At 39.7% G+C, this 27490-nt stretch overlaps 3 protein-coding genes across 6 annotated transcripts; all 3 read right to left on the reverse strand.

Annotated features, from left to right (window-relative positions):
* Nucleotides 1-632: 632 nt before the first annotated feature.
* Nucleotides 633-4276, reverse strand: LOC107796459 (uncharacterized). Its single transcript, XM_075235775.1, has 3 exons — nt 2900-4276; nt 2612-2734; nt 633-1232 (listed from the first exon to the last, which is right to left on the reverse strand). The coding sequence occupies exons 1-3, from the start codon at nt 4274-4276 to the stop codon at nt 633-635; spliced, it is 2100 nt and encodes a 699-aa protein (XP_075091876.1).
* A 1247-nt stretch (nt 4277-5523) lies between these two features.
* LOC107796464 (uncharacterized) lies at nt 5524-11132 on the reverse strand. 3 transcript variants are annotated; one of them, XM_016619236.2, is made up of 8 exons: nt 10806-11045; nt 10658-10682; nt 9481-9742; nt 9283-9402; nt 9043-9201; nt 6696-6868; nt 6376-6481; nt 5524-5796 (listed from the first exon to the last, which is right to left on the reverse strand). In XM_016619236.2, exons 3-8 carry the CDS (start codon nt 9718-9720, stop codon nt 5767-5769), a joined length of 828 nt encoding a protein of 275 aa, XP_016474722.1. In that variant the 5' UTR covers nt 9721-9742; nt 10658-10682; nt 10806-11045; the 3' UTR covers nt 5524-5766. The 3 variants fall into 3 exon arrangements, with proteins under 3 accessions (XP_016474722.1, XP_016474724.1, XP_016474721.1); XM_016619238.2 differs by lacking the exon at nt 10806-11045 and adding an exon at nt 9874-9949 and having other exon boundaries at nt 10658-10780; XM_016619235.2 differs by having other exon boundaries at nt 10658-11132.
* Nucleotides 11133-11387: 255 nt separating this feature from the next.
* LOC107796463 (deoxyhypusine synthase) lies at nt 11388-26774 on the reverse strand. 2 transcript variants are annotated; one of them, XM_075233714.1, is made up of 7 exons: nt 26465-26774; nt 25539-25702; nt 24776-24994; nt 24419-24505; nt 12591-12723; nt 12273-12508; nt 11388-11868 (listed from the first exon to the last, which is right to left on the reverse strand). In XM_075233714.1, exons 2-7 carry the CDS (start codon nt 25674-25676, stop codon nt 11773-11775), a joined length of 909 nt encoding a protein of 302 aa, XP_075089815.1. In that variant the 5' UTR covers nt 25677-25702; nt 26465-26774; the 3' UTR covers nt 11388-11772.
* Between the last annotated feature and the right edge of the window lie 716 nt (nt 26775-27490).

Raw genomic sequence — 27490 nt, forward strand, 5'->3', positions numbered from 1 at the left:
GAGTCTGGGCAAGCAGCCCAATCAAAATCACAATAGGCTCTAACATTATAGTTTGGATCATGTGACATGAATATTCCCATGGAGGGGTCACCCTTCAAGTATCTAAGCAGGTGAAAGGCTGCTTTCAAGTGGGGTTCTCTTGGATCTTGCATGAATTGGCTAAGATATTGTACACTATAGGCTATGTCTATTCTTGTGTTGGTGAGAAAGTTCAATTTCCCAACCAGCTTTCTGTAATAGGTGGGATCAGTTAATGCAGTCCCCTCTTTAGCTTTCGACTTCACCGTTGGATCAAGTGGAGAGGCTAGGCTACTATAATCTATGCAGTTGTACTCTTTTAGCAAATCAAGCACAAACTTTCTTTGTGAAATTACAACTCCATCAGCTTTATAGAATATTTCGAGACCCAGAAAATAGTGGAGCTTACCCAAGTATTTAATCTTGAAACTTTTATGTAGGAATGCCTTCAGTTCCTCTATCTCCTCCTTGTTTGTTCCTATCAGTATTACATCATCTACATATACTGCCACATATATTGTTGATTCAGTTGTCTTCTTGTAGAAAAGTGAATAATCATACATAGAGTGGGTATATCCCTTACAGCACAATGCTTCCCTCAATTTTGCATACCATTATCTGCTTGCCTGTTTGAGGCCATACAAGGACTTCTTGAGTTTGCATACTAGATGTCCATTGTCTACTACCAAACCTTGTGGCACTTCCATATACACCTCTTCATGAAGGTCTCCGTGAAGAAAGGCATTGTTCACATCTAGCTGAAATATATCCCAGCCTTTCTTGACTGATGCAGCTATGAGAGCTCTTAGTGTTGTAATTTTCACCACAGGACTGAATGTTTCTGTGTAATTAATTCCAGCTTGCTGGGTATACCCCTTTACCACTAACCTGGCCTTGAACCTTTCTACACTTCCATCTGCCTTATGCTTCACTTTATACACCCATTTACATCTTATGGCTTGTTTCTCAACTGGTAATGGTACTAGCTCCCAAGCGTTGTTGGCATGCAATGCCTCAAACTCTTGTGTCATTGCTGCTTGCCAGGCAGGATACATAGCTGCTTCCTCATATGAGTTAGGCTCGTTGTCACTGTAAGTGCTTCTCACAGGGCACTGATTATCCTGATTTAGATTCTCAGTAGATATGTGAATGTGAGGAGAGGATAAGGCATTAACAGAAAGAGATGCATTGGTGTTTTTGGCATTTGGTTTCAGCTGGGGTAGTTTGTTAACATAATCCCTCAAATATGTGGGAACTTTGTGTGTTCTATGAGATGCCTTGGTGCCAAGACATGTTCAGGTGAGGTATTCCCTACATATCTTATTGGTGAGTCATTTTATGGATCTTCTGGAGTATGTGAATCAAGTGAATCTATGTTATTGGGGGAAAGGGATGAAGGATCAGATGACAAATCTGGATGTGTGACATTTGAAACCCCTTGATCATTTGACTCACTAGTTTGACTTTGCTCATTCTCACTAGACATGTGATCAATGAAAGGAATGGATTGAAGGACATAGGGAAATGAAGAAGTATCCTTAGACATACTAAAAGGGAAGATATTTTCATTGAAAATTACATCTCTAGATACATGTGTTTTCTTGGTGGCCAGACTGAGCACTTTGTATCCCTTTACCCCAAAGGGATATCCAATAAAAACATGTGGTGTGGTTCTAGGTTCAAATTTATCTTTGTGGATCTTGGGTACTGTAGGATAGCACAAGTACCCAAAACTCCTCATGTGAGAGTAGGTAGGTTTTCTGTTATGTAATAGTTCATATGGTGACTTGCCCTTGAAGTGAGAAGAAGGCAGTCTATTTATTATATAGGTTGCACATAGGATACATTCACCCCAATATCTTAGAGGTAATTTTGACTGGAATAAGAGGGCTCTGGCTGTTTCCAATAGGTACTTATGCTTTCTTTCCACTATGCCATTTTATTGTGGTGTATAAGGACATGTCTTTTGGTGGATAATCCCTTTAGAAAGGAAGAACTGATTTGCTTCTGTATTATTAAACTCTAGGCCATTGTCTGACCTTATATATTGGATAGTGGTATTGAATTGGTTTTCAATCATTGACACAAAGTTTTTGATGACTTGTAGGGCATTACTTTTGTTGGTTAGTAGGTGAGTCCAGGTGGATCTACTGTAATCATCCACCATGATGATGAAATATCTGAAATTGTCATAAGTTGGCATATGGTAAGGACCCCAGAGATCAACATAAAGAAGTTGGAAGATCTTGGTAGAATTAATGGATTGTTTTGGAAATGGTAATCTCCCCTGTCTTGCCATTGGACAGACAGAGCAGGTAAATGGTTGTTTTGGTGAGAAAGATGCTGGAATACTGGATATTCCCTTCATCTTGATAAAGGGCACATGACCCAGTCTGTTATGCCACAACACATTTATGTCATTACTTGAAGGAAAGAAAGGATTGATACTATTCACAATGGGGAGTTGCACTTTATTATTTGGGGAACATGTATTAACAGCTGAATGAGATGTGCAATTATCCCTAGACAATGAGCTATTTACAGTGGAATGATAAAAACAGTGTGAGTTATATGTGCAACAATTGGAAGAAACAGAACTAGCAATTGAACTATTTACAATTGATTTTGAATGGTTGTTCCTGAGACACCTTGGGCAGAGGAGATAGAGTCCATCACTGACTTTACCAATTTCCAGAGGCCTCTTCATTGAAGGGGCCTGCAGAATACAGATGTTATCAGTAAAGGCAACTATGCTATGAGGAGTTGAACTAGTTAATGAATGAATTGATATAAGGTTGTATTTGAAGGAAGGTATGTACATAACCTTATGCAAAATGATCTTAGGAAACAATGTCACACTTCCAATTTGTGTTACTCTTACCTTATATCCGTTTGGAAGAACTACCAATAAGGGATATGGTAAGGTTACAATGTTGGTTAATAAGGACATATTGAAGGTCATGTGATTAGATGCTCCTGAATCTAATATCCAAGAGTCTGCCTTGTTTTTGAAGCACTCACAGGACAATTTGCTAAAATCAATAGAGGAAGTGCATACTATTATACCTGCAAAGTTCACAGCACCATTGACATAGTTTGTGCAACTGGAGCTTTCTCCTCCTGTTCCAATTTGAAAATGTTGCAGCAAGTTTATGATCTGTCCATACTCTTCCTTAGAGAGGTTGACTTGCCCGACCTCATTTCCATCTTCTGATCCATCTTTTCCAGTTGGCATTGCCTCATAAGGAGTCCCCTGCACACTAGCTACTATTCTCCTTCCTTTGCTGAACTTTTCAGCTTGGTTCATGTTCTGTCCTCTATTTGGATTCTGAGTGTGTGAATTTCCAAAGTTCTGAGGGTACCCGTGTAACTTGTAGCATTTGTCCTTAGTATGTCCTAGCTTCTTGCAGTAGTCACAAAATGGACGGGGCCTATTGCCTCCAGTTGAACTGTTATTGGCAGCATAATTTGTTCTGTAAGAACCAGGTTTTGATGTGTTGACACTTAGGGAAGCAGACTCAAATAGCATTTGATTATTTGGCTTGATCTCTCTCTGTTTCTCATCCTGAATGAGTAGTGAGAAGGCTTGTGCAAGATTTGGTAGCGGATTCATCATAAGAATGCTTCCACGTACGACAGTGTAGACTTCATTAAGTCCCATAAGAAATTGTATCAATCTTCTGTCCTGCTCGGCCTTGTGCATATTCTCCTTGGCACCACATGTACAGATACAACTGCAATGAGTCTTTTTGCTCAAAGTATTTAGTTCTTCCCACAGCTTCTTCAGCTTACTATAATAACATGTAATATCCAGCACACCTTGAGACAAGTCGTTTATCTCCTTTTGGATCTGGTATAGCCTAGCACCATTAGTCTGCTCATATCGATCCTCCAATTCTCTCCACAACTCAACAGCATTATTAGCATATTCCACACTATCCGCGATGTCTTTAGAGAGTGAATTTAGAATCCAAGACGTTACCATATCGTCGCATCGCTCCCATTGTCGGAATCTCTGAGATTGAGGCTCTGGTGGTTTACATTCTCCACTTATAAACCCAAGCTTATTTTTGACGGACATACCACGCATAACACTGCGTCTCCAAGACCTATATCCAATTCCACTAAAAGGAACCGAGACGAGCATCGCTCCAGGATTATCTGACGGATGTAGATAAAGAGGATCGCTTGGATCTATTCCAAAGTTTGTCGCAGCAGCGACACCAGCGGATGTGTCTTCCTGATCTAATGTGGCCATGAGTGTAAGATTTTGTTGAGTTACACACTAATTCCAGTAGAAATTTGAAGAATAGACTGTCAATTTGCGATTTGAAGAAATTAGGGCAAAAAAAATAGAAAAAATCGATCAGACCAGAAAAGCAGAATTATTGGAAGGAAAAAATGGGGAAATTTGATGGAGACGATGACGGATAGTCGAGCATGAGCGTCCCTTGCTCTGATACCATGTTAAATCTGACATTGAGGATGAGCTTGAAGCTCGATCTAGAGCTCCAATGGAGTCCTTCTAGAGGATTCTATGAGAGAGAGTTAGTGAGAGATAAAAGTAGAAATTGGAAAGTGAAAATCTGACCCCTTTCTCATTACTACACCGAGTATATACATGTGTGGATACAGCTAATGCTAAGCTGGCCACTAACTACACAACTAACTCTGCTCAATTACAGTTAACTAACATCACCAACTATGCAATTAACATATAACAATATAATTATACAAGTCTTAACAGTATCAAAACGCGCGGCGTGAGATAATAGTACATGAGTTTGTTTATTAAAAGTATAAACTTGCTGTTTGATGAAGTGATAACTGCAACAATTCTATTAAATCATTTGATAATAAAAGGAGTTAATTAGCACTACAAAAAACTTGATTTTTAGCAAAGTGGAATGGGATTCAGGCAAAAACTTCCAAATTACCCAAAGTATATATGCCTCATAACAGAGCTCATAATCACCTCCATAGTCAATAGAAAGTGAAAATTTAGCGTGTTTTGTCTGATGGAACTCACTCTTCAAGGAAAATGTTCTTCGAAAAATGTCTTTCATGGAAATATTTTCTTGGAAATGCTTTATGATGTTTGTTTGTTTGGTCAGTAGAAAATGCTTTCAGGAAATGAAATTAGCAAATTGGTCAGTACTGTTCTGACGCAATTTTTGAGTACTAAAAATTAATAGTAATATTTATATGTTAGTATGAGCAGTAATATAAAGTTAAAAATTAAAATAATCACCCAGAAATGACTTCCTCATTAGAAAACTGAAAACAGCTTCCTCTTGTTAAGATATGCCAGAGCATATACATCGACTCGAACTATACTTGTGTATAAAGAAAATTTAAAGACAAGATCCATGAAGTGGCGCATTTATTCCTTTAAATTCCTGATATAAGTGATCAAGAGTTGGGAATTTGATTTTTTTATGACAGGTGATTTTAAGGTGTTTTGCCCTCTTGTAGATTATTGACCTGACCCTGTTGGACAGCCTGTTTTGATCTAAATCAGAATTCAGAATTACACTTTAGGTACATGTCAGTTATATGGTTTTTGATATTCTTATATGCTCTAACTCACTATGAAAGTAGCCTAGCAATATGTTCAAGTACGAGTTGACAGAGATCAGCCTCTGGAGTATTTTCATGTCAAGCAAACATTTCTTTAGCAGAATATTTTTGGACAAAGGAAAGAAATGTAAAGAGATATCTTGCTGTCCGAATTCTAAATAAACTGCTTCATCCTCTAGGCCATTGTGGACTCACAACCTAAAAAGAACAAGAAAATAAGAAATAACATGTTACGAATGAAAACCAGCAGTTTCAAATTTATATTTTTTGGGGGTCAATTGAAAACCATAAAAATTTGAAACCGCAGATCTTTTATATATGTAAGTAAAACTTATTTTTAGTTCTTCGTTTATATACATTTAACATCTGGTTATGTATATATCCAAGATAATCTCCACCTATAGATAAGTTTCTTATGTTTAGTAGATCATAAAACAAGAGACGATGTTATAGTCATTATTTTTTTCCCTTAATGACTTGCTATTGCTATGTTCGTTTATTTCTGTGTGATTTCTATTGCCAACGATTTAACATCTGTTTGGTTTTGATTTGAGGCAAAAGCCAGATCATTTGAAGTTTGACCCATGAACACTCTGAGACACAGTTTTGTCATGCTTTAGAATTTAGGCATTGTGGGTTCTGAGTTGAGATGTAATTCTATCTATACTATGCCTAAACACTGAGCGGCGAAACTATTGTTGAATCCGCTATTGCATATTTCTGTTGATGTTGTTTTGGAAAGAGTATTAGAAGTAAAAAGTTGTCAATTGAACTTACCTCCAGAGTGGTAAAAACTAGTCTCATCCGGCTAGCAACAAGTGATGGCTCTTCAGCATGACCCACAACTGCCATTTGCTCTAGTTGGAGAGTCTTCACTGGAAGCCTTCACGAGAACAGCATGTTATTAATACACATGATACATATTTTCTTGTACAACTGAAGGGAAGTATATCAACCAATTAACTACGCTCAATTCTTGAACTAAATGAAATAAAGGAAAGTTTCATAAAATTCCTCAAAAGCAAAATGGTTGATGACAGGTTTTTCGTTTAACAGAAAAATATCTTTTAAGACGGTATGCCCTCGGACAACCTTACCATGCCATTCCTCTCACAAAGTATGCGTTTGCTATGATTGCACAGAAGCCTTTCCAGTGGACTATCATTTCATCAGAAACTGGGGGAGTGGATGACCATCGAACTATAGTTGGTTGAGGTGTACATAGAATGGTGATGAATATAATGCTCAACCACATAATACACTCATCAACCTGCACCATAACCAGGTGTCATTAGATAATTGCCATCACATCTCTTCTAGTAGTTATGGTGGTTCTCATAATTATACCAAAAATTACATGTAATCAACTGATTTAGAAAACTTGTATCCATTCAGTGATGAGGAAACTCAGAGATCTTGAGAGAAGCTTTAACACCTACTGGACCATTCTGGCAAGAGATCATTATGCAGTAGCATGGATGAAAAGTAAGAACATATTAGCATGCTTATTCTTTTCCAGACAATTTTTTCCAAGATTAGGGAGGAATCCCTGAAACAAGCATCCAAAATTTTCAGAATGAGAGTCGATATCCAGTGTTTCCAAGGAAACTTCTAAAGAAGAAATATTGCTTCTAATCAAAAACCTCAAGACTCCTGAGAAACTTGCCTCTCTGAAACCAAACAGCAGCATAACATTTTATTTCGATGTATGCTAGTGTTACTTTAAAAAAAGAGGCAGCCTAGCAAGAACTTTTGAGATGTTCTACCTTGGTGCCTATAGATGTGTGCTTATCACAGTCAGCGGGAAGGAAGTCAACGATTTGGTAATTGAACCAAAAACATATGCCTCAAATCAGGTCTGAGCAGATCCGGCTAATTGAATCATCAAAAACACAAATCAAACGTAGGGTTCCCACTTCATTTGACTCGGCATTAATTAGAGCAAAGAACATCACTGGTTGTAAACACTGATTCTGAAAACCAACCTTCTCGTTTTGATCCTAGAACCTACTAACGCGAAAACAATAGACTTCAAATATAAACAGGTATTACTTCTTTTCTTACAATTGTCATTATTTTGTTAAGAATTCACCAAAGAACAGTATGCATCCTCCTTATCACATTCCACCCTGTTCTCTCAGGAAAAGAAACACTGCTTGCACATGCTTCTAACAGTTTAAGATAGTCTGTCTTCTTTTGTCGATCATTCTAAGGAAAAAGAAACCATCTTTTGCACATGCTTTATATCAGGTCAATGTGTATTGCTGGAAAACATAACCTATGGTTTGCAGATACATCTTTATCAAATTTATGGGTAGTAGAACATATGTTTCTATCATGACAACTAGAACCTTTTGCAGTTGTCTCAATTTGGAATCAAAACATGTAGTGCTGCAGTCACTTATCATTTCGGCAACAAAAAAATTGAAGCTTCATGAGCGGTCATATAATCATGATGGCTGATAATACATGTAATGTTAAGAGTTTGGTCTGATTTTCTTACCATGTTTGGTTTTCCTATCTCTTGAAAGAAGGGACAACATATTTATCATAATTGATTTTACCTTTTACAAAAGGGAAAATATAATTCTTCCATATTTGGCTAGTCCCTTTTCTTGTAGGAAAAGGTTTGGGCTTCTATAAATTGAGGATCCTTCCTTCTCAATTAGCAGCATCCACAATGTAGCCATAAGGGGTTTGAGAGTCTTGCTTAGGGGGAGAACTTTACGGGACAAGTGTTAGTGTGTCACTTGTGTTTGCCTCTTTGTGAGGTTGTTCTCTCAATATTTTGTACTCTCTTTTATATAGTGGATTGCTCATCTCCGCCCGTGGACGTAGGTCAATTGACCGAACCACGATAAATGTTTGTGTCTCTTTTGGTATATTTCTCTTTTGTTGTCTAATTTATCGTCGTTCAAGGTTTGCTTTACTAGCTTACGCATGACATCTGATTATTTCGATCCTAACATGTAGATTACACTACTGACAATGTATATAGCTAATAAAAGTAAGTAATCTGGAAACTTTTCTCAATCTTGTCAAGAACGGTAACAACTCTAACCCTTAAATGTAGCTACTACAGTTTTACATAAATGTTGATTAATCAATGGAAATACTGACAGTGGTGTCATCAGTTGTTGAAATGATCTGAAGTGTAGACTATAGAGAGAAAAGAAAAAGAAAACAACATAGAACTAAATAATTAACACGTAAGGTACCAAGATTAGTTTGGGACATCCAGTCAATACATGCTGCTAAGTATCTACTGAAACATCTTCTTTCAACTTCCTCTTTATATATTATGGAATATGTACATGTTGCATAATCCTAGATGCAGACACAGTAGCATTCACAACGTGCCGGAAAGCTTCCAATCATATGACGGAACATATGCAATTACTTTCCATCCACCCCGGCTAGTTTTGTAATACAAAAGTGACTCACCTCCTCAGATGAAATCTTGGACTTCAGGGTGGTACTTCCTCCATATGTTTCCATGGCTTCAATTTCAGCCCCACATTCCTTCAAAGCAATCAGCTCTTTCCTCAATCCTTCATCAGTAGATCCCAAAGCATATGCATTTACACCAGCACTGATGAACTCCTGAAAGATCAGAATCATAACAATACACAAAGAAAGCAACAGAAAGACCTAACAGAGGAAGGAAGAAATGACTGAGAATACTTTTAGGTTGTCACCTCCTCCACGCTCAAGAAAATTCTTGTATCGCCTAAACAGGCTGATAGCTATATTTCGAGAGGAGCGATACTCATTTTCAGGTGAAGTGGCATCTTGTGACCGGCACTGAAGAAATCACAGAAACAAAAACTACATAAAAATAAGTTACATGTCAAGAGAGCGAAAATGTTATTAGGCGCTTACCAACAATCTATATGAAGCGGCATGCTGAAAGAGCCTATAAGTTTTCAGCAGCTTTGTCCAATTCCAAGAGCAAGAAGAAGTGCTGACTCCTTTAGGAGAACTCAGAAGGCTAGCAGAACTACGACTACCAATCAAAGGATGAACATATTTAGTCTTGCAAGGAACGGCTTCATGCAGCAAACTAGTATCCGGAAATGATTGGCAGCTGCAAAAGGCTAGTGGATTCTGAAGCCTTAACATTGTCGAACCATGATATGCTCACCTTTAAGCAAAAACAACAGAGAATATGAGATTCAAAGTAAAATTTTGTTTCCTACTAACCATCTTCAGAAGCATTTTTCAGAAATATGCAGAAATAAAAAATGTATAGCAGCTGTGCAAATAATTTCGTACTTTATCAAGTTAGTATTGCAAATGACTATGTAGTTTCTGAGCTCTGACCATTCTATGTTTCCTTGAGCAGGTGAAACTGGGAAAATATAGAGAAACAGATGTTATCCCTTTCGTGGCTTCAATTTATTTGTTTCTTCTTGACAATACAATATCATATGACTAAGGCTTTTGCTCATATTCTTCAAGTATTTCTTCCCAATAAAACCTTAATCTAATGATTAATAACTAATAAACTGCAATGTACACAAATTGACACTTTGAACTGGTTAACTTACGTTGTGATCTTATCTATGTATCTACTTTGACCTTCATGGATAATCCAACAAGAAGGTTTTTGTCTACTAGCAAGTAGCAAGCACCATCTACAACTCTACACACGACAACAGAAAGGTGCCAGCATCGACTACTACAACAGCTATGCCTTAAGCTTAAACTAAGTTAGCATCGACTATATGAATCCTCTATATCAATTCAGGTCTATTCCCATTTCATTTCAATACTGGAAAAATAATTTGCGTTGAAAATTGTTGGTCCAAGAATGATGCTGCGCTTTTCTGAAAACTAACAGCAAATTTGATTTGAGATTGTGATTCATGCTGAAAGACCAGAAACACATAAATAATTTGAAGGGGAAAGTGAAGCTACTGTCCAACATCAAGACTCACATGGATAATTTTGACACAAAAAAATTGGAAGATTAAGATGATGCACAGTGGTCATAGAGGACAGAAAAAAATCGTGTTCAAAAGAATAAACTTGCAGAGTTGTGAAAGCTTAAACTAACCTTATCAGGGACTTTGTGATATCATCTGCAAAGGATAAAGAAAGACAGAGTTCAGTTCTAACAAGACTGGAACAGAAAGAAAGATCAAGAAAATAGCCACGTATTTATTTTACAGATACTAAATAGGCAGATAGCTATTTAAGGATACTTGAGCTTTGTGAAGATATATGCGAAAAATCTATTGGACAATTTGCCGGGGCCACGAATTTCATGAATGGTTCTGACTTTTCTTCATCTGAATCCCCTTTTATCTTCCACCAAATTCTCCAATTGCTTCTTAGTGGCAGTTGATTTTTGTACGTTTGACCTTTCTTTGCCACGCTACACCAACTTTTGAAGGGGAATTTCATTAAGGGTGCACTTGATAGATGGAAGGGGAAATGTCCAAATTTGTCCTTGTTTTATTTGAAATTGCTTAATTTTATCTTCATTATACCATAGGTCTATTCATGTAACGGAGCTCCAGCTTAAAATATGACTGCACTCCACAGTCCACATATCAAAGCCAGTTTTAGATGTTCGCTTCCGGACATTTTAGAACAATTTTCTTTACGATTTACACTATTTCAAAATGGATTTGTCAGCCCGAAAAAAATAGATATTTGAGGGGCTACTTGGGCAAGAAACATCCACCAATTTGATTAAAAATCTCCGTTCTTATCTGCTACAGAAATATCCAACATGGATATCAATAACATTTTGCTCAGCAGGAAGATACTGAAGAAATAAATAAATACTAAAGAATTCTGTCTCATTAGTCAATAAATAACATCTTTAAATTTCAGATTACAAGCATTATCTATATCGATAAGTGCCCTTTTCAACAAAAGTCTAAAGAGATAAAAAACATAATTGTTGATACAACATGATTCAAAACCTATTCACAGCTGAGCTCTCCACATAAGACCAGGGAGAGAACTAAATATTGCTTGCTCCTCCCCAAAAATAACATGGTGGGAAGGGAAAAATTATTTGAACCATACAGGACTCTCTAACTCAGGGTACTTGAATGTACCATCTCCAGTCAGTTTGCAGAATAATTAATAACACACACTAACGGTTGGCTTCAAAAATTAGCAATTCATATGTAATTGGAGGGACAGGTTCTCAATTGGTTAAACTTGGCATCTTATCTGGGAGAGTTCCTTTCTCTTAGCTGCAAATGTCTCAGCTACTAATATGGGAAATGCAATTGTTGCATCACAATGTACCTGCAAAGTAAGAACCATTAAAAATCACACGAAATCTATGTTATGTTAATAGCAGGGCTGGAAAGGCCAGCAAAAGAAACCTTGTTCCTCTAATGATTTCTGCTACTCTAATTTAATCCCAGCCCAAAAAACATAAAGAGTTTAACAGACAAATAAAAACTGATTTTAAGGATGAGCAAAGTGCATTATCTCTAGCACTTCCACCCTCAAAGCTAAATATTGTGATGTTTCCCAGCTGAAACTATTAGTTATTAAACTTAACCACCTCTTAGTTTGTAACACTTCCTCAGGAATTCAACACCCATCACCACTTGTCAGACACACCGTTTCCCCTAAACTTAATCCAAAAGACAGCACCAGAAGGAGATGCTCGGCCAAAATGTATTGAAGGGAAGATTGTTAACCTTCACAGTCTTGGCACCACCACGTATTTTTCCCCATGATACAGCTTCATCAGGACGGGCGCCAGAGTCACTACCATCAAACTCTTGTGCGGTGTTAATGTAGACAGCAAAATCTGCACCATTTCGCATCATATTGGCATTGCAAACATGGTGCTTAGGCAGCCCCCCGCCCAGGATAATCATTCCAGTCTTCCTTGAACCAGCATGGACAGCTTCACTATTCATGGCCCTGATATCTGGTTATAGAATTTAATTTTGTCAATTCGTTAGTCAAAGATACTTGATGAGAGAAAGAATCACTTGATAAGATACTTATACCGCCCACAATGTCAATGATTAAACCAGGATTAAGATCTGGATTATCTGGATCTCCCTTTTTGAAAGAATGGAAGTATAGCATGTCACCTAGTGATCCATCAGTTAAGCCAGGACAGAAGACAGGAATCCGGTTCTGAGAATGATAAATACCAGGGTAGCACTAAATTAAATACTCAAAGAAAATGCATGATGATAAATACCAGGGTAGCATTAAATTAAATACTCAAATAAATTGCATGTACTGAAATAAGCACCTCTTCTCAACAGAATGAATATGACTTTTCGAAAGACTTGCCCAAGTAAAATTAGATGAACCTCCATGCATGAGCTTCTGGTCATCCAAAAATTATCATAACATGTTGATAACTAGGCTGTAAATCAATATAGTAGAAGGGGTAATAGTGGGATTCAATCTAAGTTAATTCTCTAGTGTTCCAAACCTGCAACTAGAGCAAATTCTGGATTTGAGACAAAAAATTTTGGGGGCAAACTTTAGTAACTTCACAAAAATGAATGGAAGTTCTTGTAACGACCCGACCGATCGTTTTGAATATTATAACCCCGTTCCCCCATTTACTGCTCAAATTATGTCTTGCAATTGATTTAAGATTTATCGGGTTAGTTGGTTCGGGTCCAAAAGGAATTCGGAATGAAATAAGACACTTAGTCTCATAATTGAAAATTTAAGTTAGAAAAATGGACCGGATATGGACCTATGTGTAAACGACCTCGGATTTGAATTTTGATGATTCCAATAGCTCCGTATGGTGATTTTGGGCTTAGGAGCGTGTCCGGAATATTATTTAGAGGTCCATGGTGGAATTAGGCTTGAAATGCCGAAAGTTGAATTTTTGGGAAGTTTGACCGGGGGTTGACTTTTTGATATCGGGGTCGAAATCCGATTCTGAAAATTTGAATACCTCCGTTATGTCATTTATGACTTGTGTGCAAAATTTGAGGTCAATCGGACGTGATTTGATAGGTTCCGAAGTCATTTGTAGAAATTGAAAATTTCAAAGTTCATTAGGTTTGAATCTATGTGTGATTCGTGTTTAGGTATTGTTGGATGTGATTTGAAGGCTCGACTAAGTTCGTATGATGTTTTAGGACTTGTTGGTATATTTGGTTTAGTTCCCGGAGGCCTCGGGTGAGTTTCGGATGGTTAACGGATCAAATTCGGACTTAGAAGAAATAGCTGAAGTTTCTGTCCTCTGCTGCAATCGCACCTGCGGAAATTCCATCGCAGGTGCGAGCTCGCAGAAGCGAGCCTGGCAAGCGCAGATGCGCAAATGGACTGTGGGGGCAGTGGCCGCAGGTGCGAGGGAAATTACGCACCTGCGTGAGCGCAGATGCGGAGGGACGCGCGCAGAAGCGGCTTGCGCAGGAGCGCAAATAGGCGCGCAGATGCGGAACTTTTTCCGCACATGCGGTTGGCGCAGAAGCGGCCAAGTTGCCGCAGGTGCGAAAACCTCTGGGCAGTACAAAAACAGAGGGGTTTCGAGCTTTTGCCATTTTTGGGCATTTCAAGCTCGGGTTGGGCGATTTTGAGCAAGGTTTTCACGGGAAACTTGAGGTAAGTCCCTTGTGATCATTTCTACTCCATAATATTGAATTATCATCGAATAATCCGATTAGATTACATGTTTTTGAGGTGTAAATCGGGGGTTTTGAACTTAGGGATTTGAAATAAGATGTGATGATTTGGAGGTCGAGTTGATGTCGGATTTTGGTAAAATTAGTATGGTTAGACTCGTGGTAGAATGAGCTTTCGGATTTTGTAACTTTTGTCGGGTTCCGAGACGTGGGCCCCACGGGAGATTTTTGAGCTAATTTTAGGATTTTTATGGAAAATCATTATTTTCTTATGGAATTAATTCCAATGAATTTTATTGACTGAAACGAATTATTTATGACCAGATTCGAGGCGTTTGGAGACCAATTCACGAGGAAAGGACATTGCAGAATAAGAATTTCACGGCTTGATGTAAGTAACAGTTTTAAATCTGGTCCTGAGGGTATTAAACCCCGGATTTTGGTATTATGTGATTATTTTTGGAGGTGACGCACATGCTAGGTGACGGGCGTGTGGGCGTGCACCGAGGGGATTGTGACTTGGTCCGTCCCGAGAAACTGTAAAGTTGAATAATTTTGTTGTTAGCTATATGCTCTCTATGTGTTGATAAAATTTGACTGTAAATCATGTTAGAAATCATGCTTAGGCTATGTGATAGTACTGTTGGGACCCACAGAGGTCGTGTACTTGTTGAATTGCCTGCTAAATGCTATATGTACTCAGTCTCAGTTTTTACTTGCACATTTTATCTCAGTCTCTGTTATTATTATTGATACATCATATCATTGTTGTTTGGGCTGATTTCATGATTATTGAGAGCCCGAGAGACTGGAGAGATTTATGACTGAGTGAGGCCGAGGGCCTGATTGTGAGATATTGATACTATAGCACGTGAGTTGTCCGTGTAGCACGTGAGTTGGCCGTGTAGATCCTTATATTATACTATAGCACGTGAGTTGGCCGTGCGGATCCTTATATTATTCTATAGCACGTGAGTTGGCCGTGCAGCACGTGAGTTGTCCGTCCAGATTATAGCGTTTGGGCTGTAGGAGCCCCTCCGGAGTCTGTATACCCCCAGTGAGCGCGGGTACCCATTGAGAGAGTGAAGAGGGTTGGGAGCCCAGTGAGTGATTGTTGTCCTAAGAGGTTGTACTTGATTTCCATTTGTTATTGCACTTAGTTGCTATCTATCATTGTTGTGGAATCTCTGAAAGATTGTTGATATACGGATTACCTGAACATGAACTGTATAAAAATTGATTTGACATTAATCTGCCAGATTTGATAGCATGTTTATTCTTTGCTGGAATTACTCGAAATGAACCATAACTGTGTAGCTCGTTACTATCTTCAGTTTCTTATTTATTATTGTTACTTGCTGAGTTGGTTGTACTCATACTATACCCTGCACTTCGTGTGCAGATCCAGGTGTTCCCGGACATAGCGGGTGTTGATCCTTTCGTGTGGTTGATTTTCAGGAGATTTTGAGGTAGCTGCCGTGTTCCGTAGACCTTGTCTCTCCTTCTCTATCTCTTTGATTACCGTATTTGGTCTCAGACTATTATAGACTATATTTTCCAAACTTGTATTCATAATTAGATGCTCATGTACTCAGTGACGCCAGGTTTTGGGGAGTATTTGTATTGTATTTAAATATTATATTTTCAATCTTGAGAGAAATTGTGGTTTATTGAGATTTTCAGCTTGCCTAGTATTGAGATAGGCGTCATCACGACAAGTTGGGATTTTGGGTCGTGACAAGTTGATATCAGGGCCTAGGTTACATAGGTCTCACGAGTCATGAGCAGGTTTAGTAGAGTCTTGCGGATCGGTACGGAGACGTCTGTACTTATCTTCGAAAGGCTGCAGAACCCTTAGGAAAATTTCACTTTCTTGTATTCTGTCGTGCGAATTTGTTGATTCTGGAAACTAAATTTCTGCTATTCTATTCTCTCACAGATGGTGAGGACACGTACTACCGGATCGGATGGTCAGCCACCAGTGCCACCAGTTAGGGCCGCGAGAGGCCGGGGCCGAGGTAGAGGTCGAGGTGTAGCTCGTACCACAGTTGGAACAGCACCTGTAGTACCACCAGTTATTCCATCTCAGGAGCAGATTCCAAATATAGTTGAGCCGGCAAGATCAGCTCAGGCATCAGCTGTGCCCATTGAGATTGCAGGCATTCAGGAGACTTTGGCCCAGATATTGGCAGCCTGCACTGGTCTTGCTCAGGTGGTTTCGACTCAGGCCGCACCTGCCACTTCTAAGGCTGGGGGAGGTACTCACACCCCTGTTGCCCGTACTCCAGACCAGGTAGTACAGGGACTTCAGATACCGGGAGCGCTACCATCCCAGCCGGCTGTAGCTGCTCAGGCCTCGGTAGTTCCTGTTATGGCAGATGATGAGCAGAGGAGACTTGAGAGATTTGAGAGGCTTCGATCTCCACCATTTAGCGGTACTGAGTCAGAGGATGCTCAGGATTTTCTGGATAGGTGTCAACGGATGCTTCAAACAGCGGGTATTCTGGAGACCAGTGGGGTCTCATTCACTACTTTTCAGTTTTCTGGGTCTGCACTCAGATGGTGGGAGACTTACGAGAGACGTAGGCCTGTTGGCGCAGCACCCCTTACTTGGCATCAGTTCTCCGTGGTCTTTTTGGAGATGTTCGTACCTCAGTCCCGCAGAGAAGAGATGCGCAGACAGTTTGAGCAGCTTCGCCAGGGTGATATGTCCGTGACGCGGTACGTGATGAGATTTTCTGAGTTGGCTCGTCACGCAGTCTGATTGGTTCCCATTGATAAGGAGAGGATTAGGAGGTTCATTGATGGCTTTACATATCAGCTGCGATTACTTATGACTAGGGAGAGAGTATCTGGTGCTACTTTTGATGAGGTAGTGGATATTGCTCGGCAGATAGAGATGGTTCGTAGCCAGGAACGTGGAGAGAGAGAGGCTAAGAGGCCTCGTGGTCCGGGTGATTACAGCGGTGTTCCTTCAGGGGGTAAGTTTCACCGAGGTAGGGGTCGTTCTTACAGACACGCTCAGACGGGTCGTCCAGCTCATCGTGGTGCATCAGCTAGCCATGGTTCTTACAGCGCTCACTCAGGCCAGTCTTCATTCAGTGCACTACCAGCGCAGAGTTCTCATCATGCCTCGTCCGCACAGGCTTCTGCAGGTCATTCCTCGGGTTATCAGGAGCAGCAGTTCCGTCAGAGGAGGGGTTGTTTCGAGTGCGGAGAATTTGGACATTTCAAGAGAGAGTGTCCTAAGCTATTGAGTGGGGTTTCACAGCAGAGTTCTCGACCGACGGCACCAGCATCAGCAGTTGCACCACCCGCCCTGCCATCTCGGGGTGGGGGTCAGGCAGCTAGGGGTCGCCCAAGAGGGGGAGGCCGATCAGGTGGCGGGCAGGCTCGATTCTATGCTTTTCCTGTCAGGCCAAATGTTGTTGCCTCAGACGCAGTGATCACAGGTATTGTTTCAATGTGCCACAGGGAGGCTTCTATATTATTTGACTTTGGTTCCACTTATTCATATGTATCATCATATTTTGCTCATTATCTGGATATGCCCTGTGAGTCCTTAGTTTCACCTGTTTGTGTATCTACACCGGTGGGCGATATTATTATTGCGGATCGTGTGTATCGGTCGTGTGTGGTAACTATTGAGGAACTGGAGACTAGAGTTGATCTCTTATTACTCGGTATGGTTGATTTCGATGTAATCCTAGGTATGGATTGGTTGTCTCCATGTCATGCTATTCTGGACTGTCACGCAAAAATCGTGACGTTGATGATGCCGGGGTTGCCAAAGGTTGAATGGAGGGGTTCTCTAGATCTTGTTCCTAGCAGGGTAATTTCTTATTTGAAGGCCCAACGTATGGTTGGAAAGGGATGCTTGTCATATTTGGCCTTTGTGAGAGATGTTGATGCAGATACTCCTATTATTGATTCAGTACCGGTCGTGCGAGACTTTCCGGATGTATTTCCTGTAGACCTGCCGGGTATGCCACTCGACAGGGATATTGATTTCGGTATTGACTTGGTGCAGGGCACTCAGCCTATTTTTATTCCTCTGTATCGTATGGCACCAGCTGAGTTAAAAAAATTGAAAGAGCAACTTCAAGAACTCCTTGAAAAGGGGTTTATTAGGCCTAGTGTGTCACCTTGGGGTGCACCGGTTCTGTTTGTGAAAAAGAAAGATGGTACTATACAGATGTGCATTGATTATAGGCAGTTGAACAAAGTTACAATCAAGAATAAATATCCATTGCCGCGTATTGATGATTTATTTGACCAGCTTCAGGGAGCGAGGGTGTTCTCCAAAATTGATTTGAGGTCTGGGTATCACCAATTAAAAATTCGAGACTCGGATATTCTAAAGACGGCATTCGGTACTCGTTATGGCCACTATGAATTTCTTGTGATGTCTTTTGGGCTAACCAATGCCCCAGCAGCATTTATGCATTTGATGAATAGTGTATTTCAGCCATATCTTGATTTATTTGTCGTGGTATTCATTGATGATATTCTGGTGTACTCACGTAGCCAGGAGGAGCATGCACAACACTTGGGTATTTTATTACAGAGGCTGAGAGAGGAGAAACTTTATGCCAAATTTTCTAAGTGTGAGTTCTGGCTTAGTTCGGTGGCATTCTTGGGACATATAGTGTCCAGTGAAGGTATTAAGGTGGATCCGAAGAAAATAAAGGCAGTTCAGAATTGGCCCAGACCATCCTCAGTTACTGAGATTCGGAGTTTTCTCGGCTTGGCCGGTTATTATCGTCGTTTCGTGGAGGGTTTCTCGTCTATTGCATCGCCTATGACTAAATTGACCCAGAAAGGTGCTCCGTTCAGGAGGTCGGATGAATGTGAAGAGAGCTTTCAGAAGCTCAAGACAGCTTTGACTACAGCTCCAGTATTGGTGTTGCCTACAAGTTCAGGGTCTTATACTGTGTATTGTGACGCGTCGCGGATTGGTCTCGGCGCAGTACTTATGCAAGACGGTAGGGTGATTGCTTATGCGTCCAGACAGTTAAAGGTACATGATAAGAATTATCCAGTCCACGATCTTGAGTTAGCAGCTATTGTTCATGCCTTGAAAATTTGGCAGCATTACTTGTACGGTGTCCAGTGTGAGGTATATACTGATTTGTTTAAACAGAAGGATCTTAACTTGTCTACAACATTTGTTTAAACAGAAGGTGGTTGGAGTTGCTTAAAGACTATGATATCACCATTCTCTATCATCCCGGAAAGGCCAATGTGGTTGTCGATGCCTTGAGTCGTAAGGCAGAGAATTTGGGCAGCTTAGCATACTTACCGGTAGAAGAGAGGCCTTTAGCCTTGGAGGTTCAGGCCTTGGCTAATCAGTTTGTTAGATTGGATGTTTCCGAGCCGAATCGAGTTTTGGCCTGTGTGGTTTCTCGGTCTTCTTTATATGATCGCATCAAAGAGCGCCAGTATGATGATCCACATCTGCTTGTCCTTAAGGACACGGTTCAGCATGATGATGCCAAGGAAGTCGCTATTGGAGATGACGGTGTATTACGGATGCAGGGCAGGCTATGCGTACCTAATGTAGATGGGTTGCGTGAGCTGATTCTCCAGGAAGCTCACGGTTTGCGGTACTCTATTCATCCAGGCGCCGCGAAGATTTATAAGGATTTGAGACAGCACTATTGGTGGAGGCGGATGAAGAAAGATATAGTTGGGTTTGTATCTCCGTGTACGAGCACCAGAGACCGGGCGGATTACTACAGAGACTTGAAATTCCGGAGTGGAAGTGGGAGCGTATTACCATGGACTTCGTAGTTGGACTCCCACAGACTGAGAAAGTTTGATGTTGTTTGGGTGATAGTAGATCGGTTGACCAAGTCCGCACATTTTATTCCAGTCGGTACTAATTATTCTTCGGAGCGGTTGGCTGGGATTTATATTCGCGAGATTGCTCGCCTACACGGTGTGCCGGTGTCCATTATTTCAGATCGGGGTACGCAATTTACCTCACAGTTTTGGAGGGCAGTGCAGCGAGAATTGGGCACACAGGTTTAGTTGAGTACAGCATTTCACCCTCAGACGGACAGACAGTCCGAGCGCACTATTCAGATATTGGAGGATATGTTACGCGCTTGTGTCATTGACTTTGGGGGTTCATGGGATCAATTTCTGCCACTCGCAGAGTTTGCTTACAATAATAGCTACCAGTCAAGCATTCAGATGGCTCCGTATAAAGCTTTATTATATAGGAGACGGTGTCGGTCTCCAGTGGGTTGGTTTGAGCCAGGTGAGGTTAGGTTATTGGGTACTGACTTGGTTCAGGATGCTTTAGAGAAGGTCAAAGTGATTCAGGAACGGCTTCGCACGGCACAGTCTAGACAGAAGAGTTATGCCGACAGGAAGGTTCGTGATGTTGTTCACATGGTTGGGGAGAAGGTTCTGCTCAAGATTTCACCCATGAAGGGTGTGTTGAGGTTCGGGAAAAAGAGCAAGTTGAGCCCTCGGTATATTGGGCCTTTTGAAATACTTAAGAAAATTGGGGAGGTGGCTTATGAACTTGCTTTGCCACCTAGTCTATTAGGTGTTCATCCAGTGTTCCATGTATCCATGCTCCGAAAGTATGTCGGGGATCCGTCTCACATTCTGAATTTCAGTACAGTACAGCTGGACGGTAATTTGACTTATGATATGGAGTCGGTGGCTATTTTAGACCGGCAGGTTCGAAAGCTGAGGTCAAAGAACATAGCATCAGTGAAGGTGCAGTGGAGAGGCCAGCCAATCGGAGAAGCTACTTGGGAGACTGAGCAGGAGATGCGTAACAAATATCCATACTTATTTGAGACTCCAGGTATTATTCTAAACTCGTTCGAGGACGAACGTTTGTTTAAGAGGGGGTTCTTGTAACGACCCGGCCGGTCGTTTTGAATATTATAACCCCGTTCCCCCATTTACTACTCAAATTATGTCTTGCAATTGATTTATCGGGTTAGTTGGTTCGGGTCCAGAATGAAATAAGACACTTAGTCTCATAATTGAAAATTTAAGTTAGAAAAATGGACCGGATATGGACCTATATGTAAACGACCTCGGATTTGAATTTTGATGATTCCAATAGCTCCGTATGGTGATTTTGGGCGTGTCCGGAATATTATTTGGAGGTCCATAGTGGAATTAGGCTTGAAATGCCGAAATTTGAATTTTTGGGAAGTTTGACCGGGGGTTGACTTTTTGATATCGAGGTCGAAATCCGATTCTGAAAATTTGAATACCTCCGTTATGTCATTTATGACTTCTGTGCAAAATTTGAGGTCAATCGGACGTGATTTAATAGGTTCCGAAGTCGTTTGTAGAAATTGAAAATTTCAAAGTTCATTAGGCTTGAATCTATGTAAGATTCGTGTTTTAGTGTTGTTGGATGTGATTTGAATGCTCGACTAAGTTCGTATGATGTTTTAGGACTTGTTGGTACATTTGGTTGAGGTCCCGGGGACCTCGGGTGAGTTTCAGATGGTTAACTGATCAAATTCGGACTTTAGAAGAAATAGCTGAAGTTTCTGCCTTCTGCTGCAATCGCACCTGCGGAAATTCCATCGCAGGTGCGAGCTCGCAGAAGCGAGTCTGGCAAGCGCAGATGCGCAAATGGACTGTGGGGGCAGTGGTCGCAGGTGCGAAGGAAATTCCGCACCTGCGTGAGCGCAGATGCGGAGGGACGCGTGCAGAAGCGGCTTGCGCATGAGCACAAATAGGCGCGCAGATGCGGAACTTTTTCCGCACATGCGGTTGGCGCAGAAGCGGTCAAGTTGCCGCAGGTGCGAAAACCTCTAGGCAGTACAAAAATAGAGGGGTTCCGAGCTTTTGCCATTTTTGGGCATTTCAAGCTCGGGTTGGGCGATTTTGAGCAAGGTTTTCACGGGAAACTTGAGGTAAGTCCCTTGTGATCATTTCTACTCCATAATATTGAATTATCATCGAATAATCCGACTAGATTACATGTTTTTGAGGTGTAAATCGGGGGTTTTGAACTTAGGGATTTGAAATGAGATTTGATGATTTGGAGGTCGAGTTGATGTCGGATTTTGGTAAAAATAGTATGGTTAGACTCGTAGTGGAATGAGCTTTCGGATTTTGTAACTTTTGTCGGATTTCGAGACGTGGGCCCCACGGGCGATTTTTGAGCTAATTTTAGGATTTTTATGAAAATCATTATTTTCTTATGGAATTAATTCCAATGAATTTTATTGACTGAAACGAATTATTTATGACCAGATTCAAGGCGTTTGGAAACCAATTCACGAGGAAAGGACATTGCAAAATAAGAATTTCACGGCTTGATGTAAGTAACAGTTTTAAATCTGGTCCAGAGGGTATTAAACCCCGGATTTTGGTATCATGTGATTATTTTGGAGGTGACGCACATGCTAGGTGACGGGTGTGTGGGCGTGCACCGAGGGGATTGTGACTTGGTCCGTCCTGAAAAACTGTAAAGTTGAATAATTTTGTTGTTAGCTATGCTCTCTATGTGTTGATAAAATTTGACTGTAAACCATGTTAGAAATCATGCTTAGGCTATGTGATAGTACTGTTGGGACCGACAGAGGTCGTGTACTTGTTGAATTGACTGCTAAATGCTATATTGACTCAGTCTCAGTTTTTACCTGCACATTTTATCTCATTCTCTGTTATTATTATTGATATATCATATCATTGTTGTTTGGGCTGATTTCATGATTATTGAGAGCCCGAGAGACTGGAGAGATTTATGACTGAGTGAGGCCGAGGGCCTGATTATGAGATATTGATACTATAGCACGTAAATTGTCCGTGCAGCACGTGAGTTGGCCGTGCGGATCCTTATATTATATTATAGCACGTGAGTTGGCCATGCGGATCCAGATATTTATATTATGGCACGTGAGTTGTCCGTGCAGCACGTGAGTTGTCCATGCAGATTATAGCGCTTGGGCTGTAGGAGCCCCTCCGGAGTCTGTACAACCCCAGTGAGCGCGGGTACCCATTGAGAGAGTGATGAGGGCTGGGAGCCCAGGGAGTGATGAGGGCTGGGAGCCTAGTGAGTGATTGTTGTCCTAAGAGGTTGTACTTGATTTCCATTTGTTGTTACACTTAGTTGTTATCTGTCATTGTTGTGAAATCTCTGAAAGATTGTTGATATACGGATTACATGAACATGAACTGTATAAAAATTGATTTGACATTAATCTGCCAGATTTGATAGCATGTCTATTCTTTGCTGGAATTACTCGAAATGAACCATAACTGTGTAGCTCGTTACTATCTTCAGTTCCTTATTTATTATTGTTACTTGATGAGTTGGTTGTACTCATACTACACCCTACACTTCGTGTGCAGATCCAGGTGTTCCCGGACATAGCGGGTGTTGATCCTTTCGCGCGGTTGATTTTCAGGAGATTTTGAGGTAGCTGCCGTGTTCCGCAGACCTTGTCTCTCCTTCTCTATCTCTTTTTTACCGTATTTGGTCTCAGACTATTATAGACTATATTTTCCAGACTTGTATTCATAATTAGATGTTCGTGTACTCAGTGACGCCAGGTTTTGGGGAGTGTTTGTATTGTATTTAAATGTTATATTTTCAATCTTGAGAGAAATTGTGGTTTATTGAGATTTTCGGCTTGCCTAGTATTGAGATAGGTGCCATCACGACAGGTTGGGATTTTGGGTCGTGACAGTTCTCTTTTGGAAATTAAGTCATAAAGTTTCAATAGGAGGTCTTCTGTTTGTCCTAAAATATCACTTCAAATATCTAGTATCTAGAGATAAAACGGATATTTTTAGAACACTAATTTTCCTACTGAACTTCATAAGATGTTGTTTCAATTCATACCCCTTTGGAAAGAGACCTCTCCTTCCCAATTGCATTTTCTAGATCAAAAATACTATAAACACTGTCATTCTCTCTCTTCCTCTAATTTATTGGATAGTAGCTGAACTTTACATCGTATATATACTTTTTTGTAATTCTTGGTTATCAATACAACCCTGATAGGTTTCTTCTCCTTTTATCCTTCCGCTTCTTCTCGATTTCACTTGCTGATCACAATCATGAATTTGCCACCACAATGCACTCGTGTGCTCTCAGGTAATATCTCTTACTCTTTCTAATTCTCTCATTTATGAAAATAATTTCCAGACATTCGTACTTATTATATATTTGGCATTCTAATTTCACAAATAAAATTTAATCAACTATGTAATGAATCGGAAGTAGATTAGAAATGTACCTTGTAAGCCCAATACAAGTATGAGGTTTCATCATTAATTTCTTTAGCCAGGCGAGCAATAACTTTAGATGGTGTCCACAAAACCTTCTGTAGTACAACAAGAAGCTAAAAAAGGTCAGATATTAAATCATCACAAGCAAAAGCTAAGATGGCTGATAAAACAAATAATAGTAAGGATCAACCTGAAATAATAAGTATATCATATTCGAAAGAATTTCACAAACGCAATAACTCAATCCATAGATCCATTTATCTTTGAAAGTAAATTCATAATACAGGTTAGATACTAAAGTTTCAGCAAATATTAAACAAGTCACAGGAAGATCTAACACTTGGACTAGACAAAGGAGTATATACCTCTTTAATCTGCTCCTCATACATTTGGTCAAAAATTGGGATGATCCAATTCTCAAATTTGCAGTAGTTGTCATTAGGAACCAATAAGTTACCAATACGGTTCAATCCTTTCGAGCGTAGAACAGCTCCAGGTAAAGAGAAGTCCCCCTTGTAGGTTGGTGCAAGGCATTTTATGAGATCCTCCTCAATACCGCCAGCTGTAGTAACCACAACATCAACCTGCAGCAAGGGAAGACAATTTGCTAGGTCCAAGATGCAATAAATGATAGCAAATTCTTCCATATGCAACAATAATTTCATTTGACCAATGCTAAGCACGATAGCTAAAACCTAACTCAAAAAGTCATATTTGCTAGAGTAGCATTTACTACTTGTGCGGCAGCGAGAGGATGGTGAGGATATTCTAGTTCGCATAACCAATAAAGTAGAGGCAAGGAAAGAGGAACATGGCAAATAATATCAGAATCCATAATTTTCAATAAATACAAACCAAGCCTAGCAGTGATTCAGTGCTTGACATAATAAATCATCTGAAAGAGTATGGAGGTTGATTGACAGGATGTGACAGTATTAGTTTGGTAAGTATAACTTTAGTGTTTAGAAGGGGGTGGACACACAAAAAATTAAAGACAATATACAAAGATGTTCTCATACAAAAGTAGCCCGCAGGGTTTAGACTTGACGGTACAACTTCATCACACAGTACAGACATAAAAGTTAACAGAATAGAAACAACTGTAACTGTTCCTTAAATGCCACTCACCATACGGTGCTGAACAAGGTAGCGGATAGTGTCTCTAACACCCGAAGAAACAAGGTTTGAAGTGAACCCCAAAAAGATTTTGCATGTCACTGACTCTCTGTATGCGACATCTCTTTCTTCTTCGCTGCAATCTTCCATGGGCTGCTCATGTGAAAGCCTCCAATCTAGCTTCAAACCCATGACACCACGAATCAAACACACAAATTTCAAACTTTTGGGAATCATCTCAAGACTAGTTCAAGAACTTCAAGAAATTTAAAGATGAAGGTAATCCATCAAATTAAAACAATTAAGAAAAACTCCCTGAGCTACATACTTTCAATATACATAAAAATACAATGAATCATAACATTTATACTCAGCCAATTCCAATTTATTTGACACTTTTTCTGTTTTAGGAGAACATCTTTTAACATATTTTGACTACATAAGAATTCTACAACTCTGAATTTAAACTTTCTTATTCCAATTTATATGAAACTATTAATATCTAATGACGTTCCAAAACGTTTCATATCATTTAAGGTATTCAAATTTCAAACTTTGATGTAATGTTTTCTCCATAAAACTAACTTTTCAACCAATACTTTATTCCACTACGATAATGTATAAGTCAAATTAACATCCTAACTCTGTCTCCAGTCAAAACCAATCATATAAAATGGAAAGACGAGACTAGTTAAAAATATTTGTAAAGATTGGAAAAATATTTAAAACACTAAAATGCAAAAATCAGTGTAAAGCAATTAACTTTTTTCCTAAGCTCAAGAAAGAAGTATCTATGACTATTCAGTGAACAAAGCCAATAGCAGTAAATCTAAATTAACTGGAAAAAAAATATTGAAACGGAGATACTGAAATATGATAATTTTGCATAAAGCAATAAAACTTTCTAGGCTAAGTTGAAGAAAGAAGTGAAAACTGACCATTTGATTAACAATTTGAATGGCGTCACCAAGATTAGCAGCTTGGAAACCAGTTGAGGCCATAGACTTGAAAAGCTCAGCATAGTTAACGCCTTTATTGAAATCATAGCCTTCGATTTTTGTGGCAGAACCTTCTAGATTTTCCGATTCTTTGAATACTATCGATCTTACTGACTCCATTACGTTGAGGGCCTCTCCCATTTTTGCGGCTGCGCGGCGAGTTTCTGCGTTTTCAAAACGCAAGTTTATTTATGTAATTAATCGGTCTCTCTCGAACGGGCCGATTTCTATTCGCTCCTATGTTGTCCACCAATTGTTGGCCTATCCCCATATCTCTTATCCATTTAATATATGGCAAAGTATCAAATATAACTATATACTTTCGAAATGATCAAAAAATACACTCGTTATACTATTGAGTTATTCATGGGACTGCCGCCATACTTTGGAATAAAAATACTCTTATTTTGGATATAGTGTCACGTGGCAGTACTAGATTAAAATGATTCATTTTATTTTTTACCCGATCCATTTAAAAGAAACCCATCACCCGACCCAAATTTCACCTCACTTAAAATACAACCTACAACGAATTAAGCCCTCAATTCTCAAATCATCAAAACCCAAATCATAAACTAAACAAAGTACCTCTCAGCCATAATACAAAAATCCCATAAAGGTAATCGGAATCATTAATAAATATAGAACCCAAAAGAATAGTAGCTAAAACAAAATATGTGAAACCAAAATTATTTTAAGACCACCACTTAAAAGTACACATGCAAACAAAATTCAGTACTAAACCTACACAATAACAACCTAAATATATACATATACATATATATTGTCGATTTGAACCAACACCCAAAACCTAGACTAAAAAAAAGTTTCTGAAATTCATATATGACTTATTTGTAAACCCTAAAAGAAACCTTAAATAATTTTCAAAAGAAATTTACCTTCTAAATAAACTTAAACAAAGATTTAATCAAGGAAAATTTTTACCTTGGTTGTATAGAAGGCTAT

Source organism: Nicotiana tabacum, chromosome 17 (genome assembly GCF_000715075.1).
Source record: "Nicotiana tabacum cultivar K326 chromosome 17, ASM71507v2, whole genome shotgun sequence".
Classification (NCBI taxonomy): domain Eukaryota; kingdom Viridiplantae; phylum Streptophyta; class Magnoliopsida; order Solanales; family Solanaceae; genus Nicotiana; species Nicotiana tabacum.

Bases quoted from the DNA above. Each gene is read 5' to 3' on its own strand.
- LOC107796464 (XM_016619235.2), bottom strand. From the start codon at position 9,720: ATGTTAAGGCTTCAGAATCCACTAGCCTTTTGCAGCTGCCAATCATTT. The intron at 9,403-9,480 runs GTAAGCGCCTAA...TGATTTCTTCAG, and splicing joins CCGCTTCATATAGATTGTTG to TGCCGGTCACAAGATGCCAC. The intron at 5,797-6,375 runs GTAAGTTCAATT...TGTTCTTTTTAG, and splicing joins TAGTTTTTACCACTCTGGAG to GTTGTGAGTCCACAATGGCC.
- LOC107796459 (XM_075235775.1), bottom strand. From the start codon at position 4,276: ATGGCCACATTAGATCAGGAAGACACATCCGCTGGTGTCGCTGCTGCG. The intron at 2,735-2,899 runs GTAAGAGTAACA...TGTATTCTGCAG, and splicing joins TTCTTCCAAACGGATATAAG to GCCCCTTCAATGAAGAGGCC. The intron at 1,233-2,611 runs GTTTCTTCCAAT...AAACTACCCCAG, and splicing joins ATAGTTCAATTGCTAGTTCT to CTGAAACCAAATGCCAAAAA.
- LOC107796463 (XM_075233714.1), bottom strand. From the start codon at position 25,676: ATGGAAGATTGCAGCGAAGAAGAAAGAGATGTCGCATACAGAGAGTCA. The intron at 24,995-25,538 runs GTGAGTGGCATT...CCCTTGCTGCAG, and splicing joins ACCTTGTTCAGCACCGTATG to GTTGATGTTGTGGTTACTAC. The intron at 12,509-12,590 runs GTATAAGTATCT...TTCTATAACCAG, and splicing joins AATCATTGACATTGTGGGCG to ATATCAGGGCCATGAATAGT.